Source organism: Prionailurus viverrinus, chromosome A1, assembly GCF_022837055.1.
Source record: "Prionailurus viverrinus isolate Anna chromosome A1, UM_Priviv_1.0, whole genome shotgun sequence".
NCBI lineage: Eukaryota > Metazoa > Chordata > Mammalia > Carnivora > Felidae > Prionailurus > Prionailurus viverrinus.
In genome coordinates, this window is record NC_062561.1 from 9,867,395 (window position 1) to 9,882,660 (window position 15,266).

General features: G+C 40.5%; 1 protein-coding gene across 4 annotated transcripts in view; it reads left to right on the plus strand.

Annotated features, from left to right (window-relative positions):
* The window catches only part of USPL1 (ubiquitin specific peptidase like 1), a 37,014-nt gene extending 29,420 nt beyond the window's left edge, over positions 1-7,594 (plus strand). For all 4 annotated transcript variants that reach the window (XM_047878813.1, XM_047878818.1, XM_047878825.1 and 1 more), the window contains 2 exons: positions 3,009-3,166; positions 5,526-7,594. In XM_047878813.1, coding sequence (XP_047734769.1) covers positions 3,009-3,166; positions 5,526-7,411 — 2,044 coding nt within the window. In that variant the 3' untranslated portion in view covers positions 7,412-7,594. The remainder of the gene's footprint in view (positions 1-3,008; positions 3,167-5,525) is intronic.
* The last annotated feature ends 7,672 nt before the right edge of the window (positions 7,595-15,266 follow it).

The window sequence follows — 15,266 nt, forward strand, 5'->3', positions numbered from 1 at the left end:
GGAGAGAGAGAATCCGAAGCAGGCTCTGTGCTGGTGAGCATGGAGCTCAACATGGGGCTCCATCTCATGAACCGTGAGATCATGACCTGAGCCAAAATCCAGAGTTGGACTCTTAACTGACTGTGCCACCCAGGCACCCCCAACTCTCACTTTAATTATACCTGATTTTACTCACATTTTTTTTTAATTTTTTTTTTAATGTTTATTTTAGAGACAGCATGAATGGGGGAGGGGCAGAGAGGGAGACACAGAATCTGAAGCAGGCTCCAGGCTCTGAGCTGTCAGCACAGAGCCCTACATGGGGTTAGAACCCACGAACCGTGAGATCATGACCTGAGCCGAAGTCAGCACTTAACCAACTGAGCCACCCAGGCGCCCCTCAATTTTTGTCATAGAATCTGAAATATGAACTAGTTCAGTGATGTAATTAGATCTAGAATGTAATGAGGTTTAAAAATTATATTTGCAGATTTTTTTTGCCTAAAGCCTGTTATTACAGTTCAGGAGTATATATGCACATTGTTAAATCTGCATTTTCTAAAATACAAATTATTACATTACATTAGTTGGGATAAAAATAAAAAACTTGTACTCTATCTAGGCCATTACATAAAACTGGCTGCTCTTTGTGGGATGGGGACTCTGTGTTGCCCTGCTGTCTGAGTAGCGGGGCAATTGGCACGGTTCTCTTGTGCTTCTTTCTCTTTTCTGTCTCTCTTCCTGAGGGTAGATCCTTCTAGTAGGAGGAGTTCAGCCTCAAGTTAAGGAGGTGAATGCAAACAGATCTTAGCTTGAAATCTCTTGTGACTCTCATTCCAATTCTGTTAACCTGTCCCATCCAGGTTTTTTATGGTTAAGTTTCAGCTTAACTCAGTCTCAGCTCTGAGCATCATCCTCGACATGCTAGGCATTGCGAGTAGCAAGAAGCCTGAGAACAAAATCTATTGCCAGCTTCAGAGTAAAGTTGTACCCTCAGCGACGAGGCTGGAAATGAGACAAGCTGGAAGTACGGGTAGGAGAAATCTGTGACTGTTAAAGGACGCTAGAGTCTAGGGACCCAGAGAGGAAAATAAACTCGAAGAGGAGGGGGCATATGCTTTATTTTATTGAACCCAAGATGCCATCATTATAAATTGTACTGGTTTTTTAAATATGCCATTAAGAAAAAAATACTGACCATTGAACACTTTCCATGTGTAATTCACACTACTAAGGGGGCAAGTTTGCGTAATCTAGGGATCCAGGAGAGAATGTTTTAGTAACTAGCCACAGAAGGTATCCTGGGTGGCTCATCAGTGGTTGAGCGTCCGTCTGACTTTGGCTCAGGTCATGATCTCACAGTCAGTGAGTTTGAGTCCAGCATTGGGCTCTGTGCCGACACAGCTCAGAGCCTGGAGCCTGTTTCAGATTCTGTGTCTCCTTCTCTCTATGCCCCTCCCCTGTTCACGCTCTGTCTCTGTCTCAAGAATAAACAAACATTAAAAAAATTTTTTTTTTTAAAAAGATATCTTGAAAAGATATTAGTACTTAAGGAGTCAAGTAGGTGCCTGAAGCCTGCATATCAAGCTGTGAGAACATATCTGTACTTGCACTGTGGATCACTGATTCAGAGGCACATTTTCACATATTTAAAATGGGAGTATGTCTATAAATTGATGGTGTGGTAGAGTTTAGTTAGCAGTTCTCTTTCCTAGTGGTATATTTTATAATCAGTATTATCTTTTTTTTTCATTTTTTATTTTATTAATAATAAATATAGTATATTTAAATAATAAATATATTATAATAAATTTTATTTATTTGTTATTAAGAGACAGAGCGTGAACAGGGGAGGGGCAGAGAGAGAGACACACACACAGAATCGGAAGCAGGCTCCAGGCTCTGAGCTGTCAGCACAGAGCCCAACGCGGGGCTCGAACTCACAAATGCAAGATCATGACCTGAGCCGAAGTCGGACGCTCAATTGACTGAGCCACCCAGGCGCCTCTATAATCAGTATTATCTTAAAGTGATGCTACAGATATGATAAAAGAACAAAGGGGGTTAGCATTATAGACAGTTCTGCAGGACTTGTTATTTATAGGTACTTAAATTTTGAAGACTTGATTCTTTCCTCTAACAGAATGATCGATGAGATAATTTACTAATTATTCCTTGTCTGAATAATCTGCATTTTGGACACTGATTCAAGTTCATTTCAGCTGAATAAGTTTTGATAAGTAAGTTTGACAGCTGTTTAAATATTGGGAAAAGGGGTATTTGACATTTTTCTTAAATCATGAGAGCTTTGTTAAATTTAGTTAATTTGAGGCCCATCTTTGGATTCTGTTTTCTGGTTTGGCATGTGACTATAACGATAAAGTGTATTTTTGAAATTATGGATGTCTTGAAGTGTATGGTAAATCAACCACTATGTTCTATTTTCTTGTCTACTTAGGTACAAATTAAGCTTCCTAAGGAGTAGTTTTACTTTGATGGACCACTCTGCTTCTTGAGATAAAAGTGACATAGGACAAGTTATTAGCATATTGGCAATTTTTTAAATGTTTATTTCAGTGTCTTAGGTTTGTTACTTTGTTTTCCCATATTACCTATGCCATCTAACAAAAGTAATTCATTTGGGCCACTGGATGCCCAAGAAAATTCTAAAAGGTCTGGATTTTTCCCTGTGATTTTGCAGAATAGTTATGTTACTGTGAGATCTTCTTTAAGCCAAAGCAGCAGTGTGGCTTCCAGAGCAATTTTTGTTTAATGGTCTGTGTTAGAGCCTTATTGCGTGATGGCTTCCAACTGTCAGTGATACCATTCGGAGAAGGGTTTACTGTTACATACTTCGTAGAGTGAGTTCTCCATTGCTAATTAAGGCACACATCTGGAGGTTCTCAAGAAAAATTAGTGCAGTTAGCCTTGAAAGCGTTATGTATGACTTCCTTGCTTCAGACTGTCTTTTGTATAACCAGGCACGGGCATGAAATTTGTTTGACTTTGCTTGCCTTCCTCTCCCACAGAGTATCTCCCATATTCATGTTGCACTTTGTGGAAGGCTTGCCACGAAATGACTTGCAGCGCTATTCATTCCATTTTGAAGGCTGTCTTTATCAAATAACTTCTGTAATTCAGTACCAAGCAAATAATCATTTTATAACATGGATTTTAGATGCTGACGGTAAGTGTGTAAACCTTTTTCTTTTATGATAATAGGCATAGAGACTAAATTCTAGATTTTTTTTTTTTTTTAAAGACAGACTTTGTCTTGACTCCTTTCCCTCTCACTTCTTGCCCTTGACTTTAATTCTTCTGCCCCCTCCTCTCTGTGACTCTGGTTTAGAATCACTCCTGTCTTCTGCTGCTTTTGTATGGGTGTACATGTGCTTATGCGTATTTCTTTTCTAGGTGAAGAACGGGATCATATACTATTGTTAGTTTACAATTTGCTTTTTTCCACTATGTTTGCTTTTATTCCATGAGTAATAGGTGGTCAGTACAGATAAGTGAATGGTGCCAGTTCTGATTTCTTAGATATGTAACATGTACTTCTTTTAAAAAGAGAGTGCATCGTACTGAAAGGTTTTTAACTGAGAATAAAAACAATTTTGCTTAGTTTACAATTGTTAGTCATAAAGAAAACATCTATTTCTAAGACTATTGGACATTACAGATCATGTAGCCTTCTCTCCCCATGAAATAGAGTATCAGAACTCTATAATTTGCTATAGCTATGGTCAAGGTAAAGCCTTTATGTATGTATGTATGTATTTATTTACTTATTTATTTATTTTAACGTTTATTTATTTTAGAGAGAGAGAGAGAGAGAGTCAGAGAGTGAGCAGGAGAGGGGTAGAGAGAGAGGGAGACCGAGAATCTGAAGCAGGCTCCAGGCTCCGCAGGGCTCGAACTCACGAGCTGAGCCGCAAGATCATGACCGGAGCTGAAGTCAGACGCTTAACCTACTGAGCCACCCAGGTGCCCCGTAAAGCCTTTATTTAAATAGTTAAACTTTTCAAAAGAAGATTAAATAGTACAGCCCATGAACTTTGCTAGGTTTTTCCTAACATTTATCTAATATGGTTTAATATTGAGTGTGTTTCTCTCACAGTGTTCACTTTGTCTTAAACAAGATAACGCAGCCACTTAAAGTGTTGTATCAGGCTGTTGGTAAGGGGTCTTTTTGATATTTTCTGTTTTTCCATTTTCTATTATTTGGACACTTCTCATAGCTGATATTTCCCTCTTTGGGTGGTTTGGGTGGGTGGCACAATAATGTGTTATAAAAGCACTTTGCAAGCCAAAACTCACATTATAAATAAGATTACCTTAAAATTTTACTCTGCTTCAGCATTTGGAGGGAAGTGGTTCTCAATAACATAAACAAACTGGAAAAAAAATTAATTTTTTACTGTATTCCAGGGAATCTGAAATCCTCTTCAGTAGGTTACATGGTTATATGGTTCCCAACATATAAAAATCAAATGGTTACCTTATAAAAAAGGTCATGGCTCCTCCCTCGAGCATTGAATCAGTCCCTGGGGATTAGGTCCAAATGTTAACCAAGTAATTCTAATGTGCATGTATGGTAGAGAACCACTGACATAAACAGACAACAGAGTCTCAGAAGTTTTAATGGGTATAGAAATAGTAGGTTCAGGTGGTTTATAAGGATATATCCACATAAACTTAGTGAATGGTTTTGTTGGGGGTTTTTTTGTGTGTGTCTACAGGGTCTTAACCTCTTCCCTTGTCCTACCTACATGATTTCATTTTTGCTTGACAAATGAGAGAATAGAAGCTCAGAAATAAAACAACTAAACACATGAAAGCTCTAAAATTTTCGTTTTTTTAATCAGAAAAAAAAATTAAAATAAGAATTCAAACAAATGTTGGTACTTGAGGTAACAGACTTCATGAAAATTCACAGATATGGAAAAAAATCCCCCCTGTTTTTTTTTTTTTTAATGTTTATTTAGAGAGAGAGAGAGAGACAGAGAGAGACAGAGAGAGACAAAGCACGAGCAGGGGAGTGGCAGAAAGAGAGGAAGACACAGAATCCGAAACAGGCTCCAGGCTCTGGGCTGTCAGCACAGAGTCCAATGCAGGGCTCAAACCCACACACCACGAGATCATGACCTGAGCCAAAGTCAGAAGCTTAACTGAGTGAGCCACCCAGGCGCCTCAGAAAAAATCCATTTTCTGATGTTGTTGGATAAATTGGGCGACATATACTGTATTCCAAGTCACAAAAGTTAAATATTTAGACTTCTGTCTTGATTTTTGTGGGCAATTTAGGGAAGAGTAAACACTATCTCAGTTTTTAAAATTTCTGGATGTTAGTCCGTAACTTTAATTGTCCAAATAAAGACTTAAACCTTTGGCAGAAGGAAATGGTGACAACGATAAGGCCATGTTCTCAAGTGTTCTCCTTTGATGGATATTCAGGGATACAGCAGTTAAAATGGCCAGAAGAAAATTAACCTAGCTGGTGCGTTTTGAATGTCTAACCTCATTTATTTAACTTCCTTCTCCCCCAGGAACTTGGCTGGAATGTGATGACCTAAAAGGCCTATGTTCTGAAAGGCGTGAGAAATTTGAAGTTCTTGCTTCAGAGATCCATATTGTTATTTGGGAAAGAAGAACATCTGAGATGACAGATAAAACATCTGCCTGCCTTCCACTTAAAAAGACTAGTGATGAGCATGCTTTTGGTGATGAGGAACAAGCCTCTCCAGCGTGGTGTTCTGTGGGTGATGCTGCCTCCGCCGAGCTGTCCTCAGGAACTCTCCCCACCAGTGTGTCATTTGCTCCTAATACTCTTTCGCAGGGTCAGGCTGTAGCTCACGGACATCATTTGCTTTCCGGTCCAGAAGGTTTGGGGGACGACAATATTTTATCTTTGACACTTGAAGAAATACAGGTTAACTCTGAAAGTTTCCCGTTTGAAAATAAACCTGTGGCAGAGAATGCAGGAGTTGGCAAAACAAAGGCTTTGCAATCACAAGAGTCACTACTGGCTTCTTTAGTATCCGCTCCATGTGTTGGAAACCTGACTCAAGACCAATTCATGGATTTAAAGCTTCCGTCTCAAACTGTAAATGCAAGCGTGCGATTTGCAGCGCCGAATGCCGAAGACACGGGGATTGCTGCACCTGTGAATAATATCCCCGCTACTGATCCTGTACACGGTGGGCAGCAGGAAGTTGAGGGCACAGTGGCCCACGAGAAGGACACTCCATTGACACGGTTTCCTTCACCAAAGACTGAGAAATTAAAACCCGAACAACAGGTTACATCTCAGATATCTAATTTGAAGAAAAACGAAACGGCAGCATTTTCTCAACCTGTAACAGCAAAGCCACTGCAGAATCCATCTCTGAAAGACACTCCGAAGAAACCATTTGTAGGAAGTTGGGTTAAAGGCTTACTAAGCAAAGGTGCTTCTTTTATGCCACCTTGTGTTTCGGCTCGTAATAGGAACACTGTAACTGATTTGCAGCCTTCGGTTAAGGGGGCAAGTAATTTTGGTGGCTTTAAAACTAAAGGTGTGAACCAAAAGGCTACCCGGGCATCCAGGAAAGCTAATAGGTGTGCAAGGAAGCCTCCTACGGTTAGCACCCCGCCACCAAGTCATCCACTGCCTGGTGGCACGACTTCTCATGTTCATGCTAATGTTACTGCTGATTCAGATGTTCTGAAGAAATGTGAAAACGCCCCCTACGGAGCTCACCGCAGTCACAGTTCCTGTGTCAAAGAACATGGTGTTTCTTCTGCAAACCATGGAGACTCAGTTGAGGGTCAGATTCATAAACTTCGTCTCAAACTTCTTAAAAAACTTAAGGCAAAGAAGAAGAAATTAGCTGCTCTTATGTCTTCCCCCCAAAACGGAGCGCTTCCAAGTGAAAATTTAGAACATGTGTCCCATTGTGGGTCTCCAAACGATTGTGACTCGATAGAAGACTTGTTAAAAGAACTACAGTATCAGATCGATACCGCTGAGAATAAATCTGGATGCACCGCGGTTCCATACAGTGGTCAGAGTCATGAAGAAATTTTGGCAGAACTGTTGTCTCCTACAGCTGTTGTCTCAACAGAGCACTCAGCAAATGGGGAGGCTGATTTCAGGTATTTAGAAATGGGAGATGACCACGTCGCAGCACCAGTGCCTACTGAGTTAGATGACATTCCCCAAAATACACACCTGAGACAGGACCATAATTACTGTAGCCCCACCAAGAAGAATCCGTGTGAAGTTCAGCCAGACTCACTGACAAATAATGCCTGCGTTAGGACATTGAACTTGGAAAGTTCCATGAAGACTGATATTTTTGATGAGTTTTTTTCCACTTCGACATTAAATTCTTTAGCAAATGACACATTAGACTTACCTCATTTTGATGAATATCTGTTTGAGAGTTGTTGATTGCATGCTATCTTCTTTTAGTTTAATATTTATTATGGCTCTTGGAAAACTTAATATGTTGTTAACTAGTATTTATACACTGGCCTTGTCATGAACAAAATGTAAGCTACGCGAGGTTTTACCTTTGGTTCTACCCACAAAGCATGTAATCTGTTTTACAAATTAAAATGATCAGGAATTGGTTTTCCTTGTTTGCTTCATTTTGTATTGTAGGAGAGTGAGTTTTTCAAAATGTTAAAAATGATACAGAGGAGTGTCTAGTTTCTGGCAGTTTTTACATTTGGGTACATTAAATTTCTACATTTTAATTTTCAGTTACAGTGGTTCAGGAGAAACACTAGTTTGTACAAACTTAAGTCATTGTACATGGGATATGAATGTGTGACTGGTAATCGTTCTGTGGTCATAGATCCTAACGCCTGTTTCTTATACCAGTCAAGTGCTGTGGAATGTAAACCTCCCCCAAAGAACTTTCCTTCTCTACTTAGTAAGGATGGCAGGAACCTTGTTACTAGAACTTTAAGTAACATTACATGATCAATAAATGATCTCTAACAGGAAAAGAATCTATTTTTGTGTTATATGCAAAGAGTCCACATGATCATAAATCTCATATTTTTCCCACACATTTATTTCCGCAAGCAAATTTGGACGCCATCCAATAGTTGTTCTAGGGAGAAAATAATAACCAAGTGCTTATAAAGCTTGCTGTATGTTACATTCTGTTTTGTATGAAACACTAATTCATTGAAATCCCAACATTTCTGGGGCACCTGAGTGGCTCAGTCGGGTGAACGTCAGATCTTGATCTTGGCTCAGGATGTGATCTCACAGTTTGTGAGTTCAGGCCCCACGATGGGCTCTATGCTGGTGGCATGGAGCCTGCTTGGGATTCTGTCACCTCTCTGCCCCCTCCCCTCGTCTGTGCACACCGTCTCTCAAAATAAATAAACCTTAAAATCAAAACAAAAATCAACATTTCTGTGAGCAGGCTCCTTTTATCACACTTGACCTAAAAAAACAGCACAGAGCTTAGTAAGTCGTACAGCCGGGTTTGAGTAGCGTGGTTCCTGCAGCTGTTAGAAGCATGTGTTCCCCCTCAGGACCCACTTAAAATTTGGTTGCGTAAACAGCACCACTGCAATAGTGATTTGAGTTACTAGGGGTAGTTCCTAAGGTTTTAAGGGTGGCAGTCTTGGGATAGAGTACTCTGGTACTCGGCACTTCGTGATTGATTTGTCCAATTTGCTTTCTGTCCCCTCCCCCGCCCCCATTTTCTTTTTTTTATCACAAAAGTACCGCGTGTTTATTGTCAGGAGAAGCTTGGAACATCCAGAAAAATAGGAAGATTTTGAATCTTCGATCTTTACACTTAGTGGTAATAACTACCACGAACATTTTCACATTTGTATACAAATAGACTTTAAGAAAGAAATTCTACTCGACCTGTTTGTACAATCTGTTTTAACGTTTAATGAGCATTTTTTCCGTCTTAACAGCTTTGGCAACTTTGGGATAGCTCCATAATATTAGGTTGTACGGATTATCGTTGTTTTACCAATCTTGAGATTTCAAGGTGATTTGTACCGTTTTGTTATTATTCATTGTGCCACAACAATTCTTGTTAAGTTTTTGCGCAGATTTTTTCTTTCTTATTTTTGTCTTATTTTCTGGGAGTGGAATTGCTGGGTCAGAGGATATGCATTTTTAAAGTCTTTTAATGATGGCATGATTGGCTTTCCTGAATCCTCACCAACACCAAGTAGTAGCATTGAGGGAGCAAAAAAACCTTGGCTGTTTTTTTGTTGTTGTTTTAACATTTTCATGATTACTAGTGCGGTTGAGTATAACTTTATATGACGTTATATACTTATATAACGATTGGCCAGTTGACTTTCTCCAAGAACTTGCTTAATCATTTGAATATTTCTAGATTTCTGGGAAGTACCAAACAGTGTTGTAAACCTCAGAGATAAAGCAGTAAAAAAAGAAATTCTTGCCCTTTAGAAGGAGCTTGCCTTCTAAACAAGGAAATAAATATGTTAAGTGGTAACAGATACAGTTGATGGTCACTTGTGGTTCTCTTCTAGAAAGTTTCCACAAGCATTCCATGAATATGAAATACTGAACCACTGCTCCTAGGGGAATTGCAGGGTTAGGTTCCTGTGAGCCTCTGGTTGCAACATTATCGTCAACTGATCAACAAATAACCTTGTTTTTTCTGTGCTTCTGTTTAAAAACACCTCAGGTAACATATATCGTTGGTTCATTCCCATTGAGTACAAGGCCAACAGCACTTTAAGTCACGCCTGAAGGAAGCTTATCTAACACATAAGGCACATCACACCTTTCTTGTGCTTAGGAACATCAGACAGCAGTTTAACACTACACTTGAGGTACATTTTGAACAGTGAAATCACCAAAAACACGCAAAAGATGTGGCACTAGATATATTGTAAAAAGGACACTTACAGCATGAGAGCTGAATCAAGGCAGTGTTGACCTGTTAGACCTCACCTGGGGTCATATGTGTTGGGCGGCTCTGTGGGTGTCCATAATAACCACATTGTAAGTGTTGATTTTTAAGGTTATAAATCTAAGCATGTAGGCAAAGTCACAATCTGCATAATGAGGATTTAGTCAAATAGCACTGAATGCTGTGGAGGAAAACAGCAGGTGAGCGCATGGGAGGACTCAGACTGAGTGGATTTGGAAAGTTTTCTTGGAGATGGGTGTCATTTGGCAGGGACTTCAGCGAAGTTAGGGAGTTGGGCCATGTGACTGTGTAGAGGAAGGGCATTCCAGGAAGAACAAAAGTCCAGAGGAGTGAGGGTGCTTGGCATGATTGAGGACTAGGAAAAGTCCATTGCGGTTGAGCAGAGACAAAGGGAAAGAGAATTAAAACACAAGATGAAGGAGGTTGGCAGAAGCCAGTTTTTGAATGGTTTTGTGGGCCATAGCGAAGACCTTGTTAACATTTGAGAATAATGGAGGCCACTAGAAGGTTTCAGGCAAGGGCAGGATATCTAGTCTTAGATTCAAAAGGATCCCTTACGCATGGAGAATGACTATAGCCGGTCAGAGTAGAAGCCATAGTCTGTTACAGCCTCCCCAGAGTTTAGGGTGATCCCTGTGGAGGTGTTAAAAAGTAGCTGGATTACTGTTGCATTTCAAAAGAAGAGCCAACAGGATGTGTTGATGGGTTGGATGTGGGGCAGAAAGAGGAGTCGTAGGTTTTGTTGCCTGAGCAGATGGGTCATACTATTTACTGAGATGGGACAGGCTTGGGAAGGAAAAAATTTAAAGCAAAGCACTCACTCATTCAATTTTGAATATATGTAAGGTTCCCATTAGGCTGCCAAGTGGAGATAATCTAATAGGAAGAGGCGGACACTAGAGACTCCTACTTAGGAATTATGAATACGTGATCGTATTTAATGTCCAGTAAAGGATGGAGTCATTTAGGGAGTTGAAATAACTGGGGAACAGGAAGAGCCATGGAAGGGACGTGAGTGTGGTGTCCTGAAAAGGGAAGAAAGCTTTTTTTTTTTTTTTTTTTGAGGCGGAGCGATGCTGATGTGTCAGATGCTGCTGAGAAGTAGTGTAAGGTGAGGACCGAGAATGACCATTGGCTTTTGTAATTGGAAAGTCTTTGGTAACTTGGTGAGGACAGTTCAGTGGAGTTGGGACAAGTGTGAGTGGGCTCAAGAGAGAAGGGATTGAGAGAAAGTGCAGATAGAGACCTACCCTTTTGAAACATTCACCTGGTGCCCGGTGAGGGAGTGAGGGGTCAAGATTTTTGTTAATGTCTTTAAGACGGGAGATGTCATAGTATGTGTATGTGTGGACCTGAATGGATGTTGTAGATGAGAGGAGTGATAGCTGCCACAGTAAATTTCTCCAGGGCTGGGGACCCAGTGTATAAGAGGAGGTGTGACCTTAACGAGCTAGAAGGAGTTTATCCATTTTATTTTTTTTTAATGTTTATTTTTGAGAGAGAGAGGATCTGAAGCGAGCTCCCCACTGACAGCAGAGATCCCGATGTGGGGCTTGAACCCGCGAACTGTGAGATCATGACCTGAACTCAAGTTGAACGCTTACCTGAGCCACCCCAGAGCCCCCAGGTTTATCCACGTTAATACTAGAGAAGACAAATATATGGGTACAGATATTAGGAGATGTGATGATTGGGCAGTGAGGAAGGTCACATTTTTATTTTCTCAGGGATACAGTAATATTACCAGCTGAGTATGAGTGTTGGGGGAGTTGAACATTGAGTGAGAGAAGTTAGAATTTTTAGTCTGAGAGCTAATTGAACAGGGGCATGGCAATAGGCTCACTAGGCCGTACAGAGAACCCACCAGACGTTTATGGCCGTAAGTTTTTTTTTTTTTTTTTTAATTTTTTTTTAACGTTTATTTTTGAGACAGAGAGAGACAGAGCATGAACGGGGGAGGGTCAGAGAGAGGGAGACACAGAATCCGAAACAGGCTCCAGGCTCTGAGCTGTCAGCACAGAGCCCGACGCGGGGCTCGAACTCACGGACCGCGAGATCATGACCTGAGCCGAAGTCGGACGCTTAACCGACCGAGCCACCCAGGCGCCCCTATGGCCGTAAGTTTTAACCCAAATGAGCCAAGATGGTTGTTTTTCTCTAATCACATTTGCTGCTCAGGACAGAAAGAGTAGATGGGAAGTTGGATCCAGCCAAGGTTAGAGGTATTGCCAGGTAAATGGGACAGAGGAGAAAAGGAATTAAGGCTTTATGCAAGGAAAATGATTTTAAGGATGTGATAAGGAGGGCTAGAGGGACATAGGACAGGTGGTGATCATTTAAAAAGTGGTGGCAGATCTCAGTGGATTGGAGGTGGGTGCGAAGAATGCCAGCGCGGGACTAGTTGGAGTAAGAAAGCAGCGTGCTTGAAACTGAGCTTTTGGGAACAGTGCAGTTATTGGCGATGACAAGGTCTGAAGTGTGACAAGGGAAGTGCATGGCCAAGGGTCCATGAAAAGTGAGGAGATGAAGGAATCAAGAGGCCAGGATGGTGTTTGGATAGACTTTGTGGAAGGCAGAGTCATTTAAATGGCGGCAGGAGTCCTGGTGGAAAGAAATATACAGTAAGCCAGGAGCTAAAATCCTCAAGGAAAGGCGGAATACCACGAAAATGGCTGATGGCCGCAAAGGAACAGCGTGGGTGGTTCAGTCTAATGGTCTGTGCTTCAAAGGCACGGGAGGGTTATAATGAAGAGGGGAACAGTGGTTGAAAAAGCCACGAGGAGAAATTTGATAGAAATTTTACATTATTTTATATTCTTTTCCTTTCGGTATTATGTTTTAGCCAGGTCATTTCCACACCCCAAGTATACAAATATTTACATATATCTTCTGGTAAAGCTAGGTTTCTTTTCTTTCTTTTTTCTTTCTTTTTTTTTTTTTTCAGTCATGAATCTTTAATTCTTTTGGAATGTATTTTGATATGCTGCACTGAGGTTTTTCTCCCCTGATAGTAAATTTGTTTGAACACCATTTGCTGAATCAACTTACTGTTCTTTAACCATTCAGGATACACCATTCACCTATCTTTCATATTAAATGTAACAAATGTTCAATTCCTGTGTAAGTTGAGGGGGAGATTTTGGTGCTCAGTGGTAGAATGCCAATTAAACAGTGTAAATCTCAATTTTCCAGGAGAAAATACGCTGGGAGGAAAGTCTATTAAATTTTAACTGTTTTTTTCTTGCAGTTAACATTATTATAATAATGTACTCTGCAAGTCAGAAACACTGGACGAAAAGTGGAAGATTTGTTAGAGTTTTGTTCTGTTTTTGTTCGCTTCCGGTTGTATTGAGATATAACTGACCTACATCTCTGCATAAGCTTAAGGTATACAGCATAATGCTTTGGCTTATAATCACAAAAATGATTACTGCAATCAAATTTAGGTAACTTTAGAGTTTTGCTAGGTACCACAAATACAAGCAACACAAAATGGACTGCTTCTCCAAACGCAGAGCCTGGGGGCCAAAAAACATTGATCAATATGTGTTATGGCAGAGGATGACGAGGAAGGGTGGGATCCATCTGGGAGGTTAGAGAAAGCATCCCAAAGAAGTCACATTTAAACTAATGACTTCATTCCGAGCAGTTTCCAGAGGCAACCCCTCCTGTGGGTGCCTGTAAAGAGTCCCCCATAGTTGGTTGGCTCTGAACAGGCCTGCTCAGCGAGCTTATCTGTGACTGTCTTTCTGACTCTCTTTCACTTTTGAGCACCGGGACCTCCACACCCCTTCTCCCCAACCAGTGTTCCCTCAGGAAGCCACAGAAGAGGCAAAGGAGGCAGAACAGCATACCAGGTTGTTTCTAATCCGAGCAGATCCACGAAAAGGGGCTTATCAACTTCTGCAACATAGCAAACGGGCTAAAGTGACAACAAATCTAGTACCGGAGAAGTGTAAAATACAGTCGTCAGGAGTTAAAATGTAACCACAGAAGCAAGAGGTCATTGAGAGAAAAGGAACTTGTGAAAGACTTCACATCTCAAGATGGAAATTCATTTTGTTTGGTTATTGCAGGTACTTAATAGCTTGGTAAAGCACCCTTCTTGCCAGCCTTCTCTTTTTAGTATACCTTCCCACCAGGCTTGGAGGCAGAGATTGTGGAATATGCTGAGGTTCAAATGTCTACAACACCAGATATTTACTGCTCCCCCAGCCCTAAGGCAGTGTAAACCAGGCCAATTCAGCAGGATGGCAAAATGTTTGCAGCAGTAAACTGATGTCCCCGCTGGCCACGAAAGTTGTGGTTCCAGTAAAGAACCTCCTTGCTAGATGATTAATGGAGAAATTCTGTATTTCAAACTTCAGTTCTATGTTGAGTCACATCCAATGTAGATTTTCGCCTATGTAGTTTACACTCTAGTGAATTTCAATTATCAGACTAGCCTAAAGTCTAGTATTAAAGTGAATATGTTGTTCAATTAGGTATAAATAAACACCCCTGTGCTCACACACACATATGATAATCTATAATAATCGACTTCCCAGCTTAGTACTAAGATAGTCGGTCTCCTTAAAGTGTGTATTTGATTTACTTTGTCACTTTATCTTAGGGAATAACTAGTTTGAGTCCTCTTTGGCAGACGGTAATTTCTGTTCTGTTTTTACTAAAAAGAAAAAAAAAGCAATGAAAAATGGCTCAATTCCTCCAAGGGGGTAATAAAATATGACAGTTTGCTGGATGTCATTAAAGTAACTTGCAAGGAAAGAAATACAAATTGGTATCTGCTGTGCTGTAAATCCCCATAGAAGCAACCCTTAAAGGATCAATATAGTAAAGCCCTTCACATCAAGTCATTGCAGATTATAAAAATAAGGTATTAAGTGTTAAAACCCCAAAGCAGCCTTTTTTGGGGGTCTGAAGTCATTTATTACTAATTTTGCATATCTACTTAATTGCTCAGCAAAAAAAAAGAAAGAAAAAGAAAAATTGGTTTCTTGGTGGCTTGTCAATAGTATTAGACTATTCTAGTTCTTTGTATTACCTTAAAAGCTTCAGTTTAGTAATTTTTCCATCCCTAAACACTTTGGATTTGACATACTTTATAACCTTTATCACTAATTAGAATACAAATACAATAAATACAGGGGCGCCTGGGTGGCTCAGTCAGTTAAGTGTCAGACTTTGGCTCGGGTCATGATCTCACGGTTCACGGATTCGAGCCCCGAATCAAGCTCCGTGCTGGCTGCCTCTCTCTCTCTGTCTCTCCCTCTCTCTGTGCCCTTCCCCAGCTCACTCTTGTGCACACGCTCTCTCCTTCTCTCTCAACATAAATAAAAACTTTTTAAAAAATGAAGA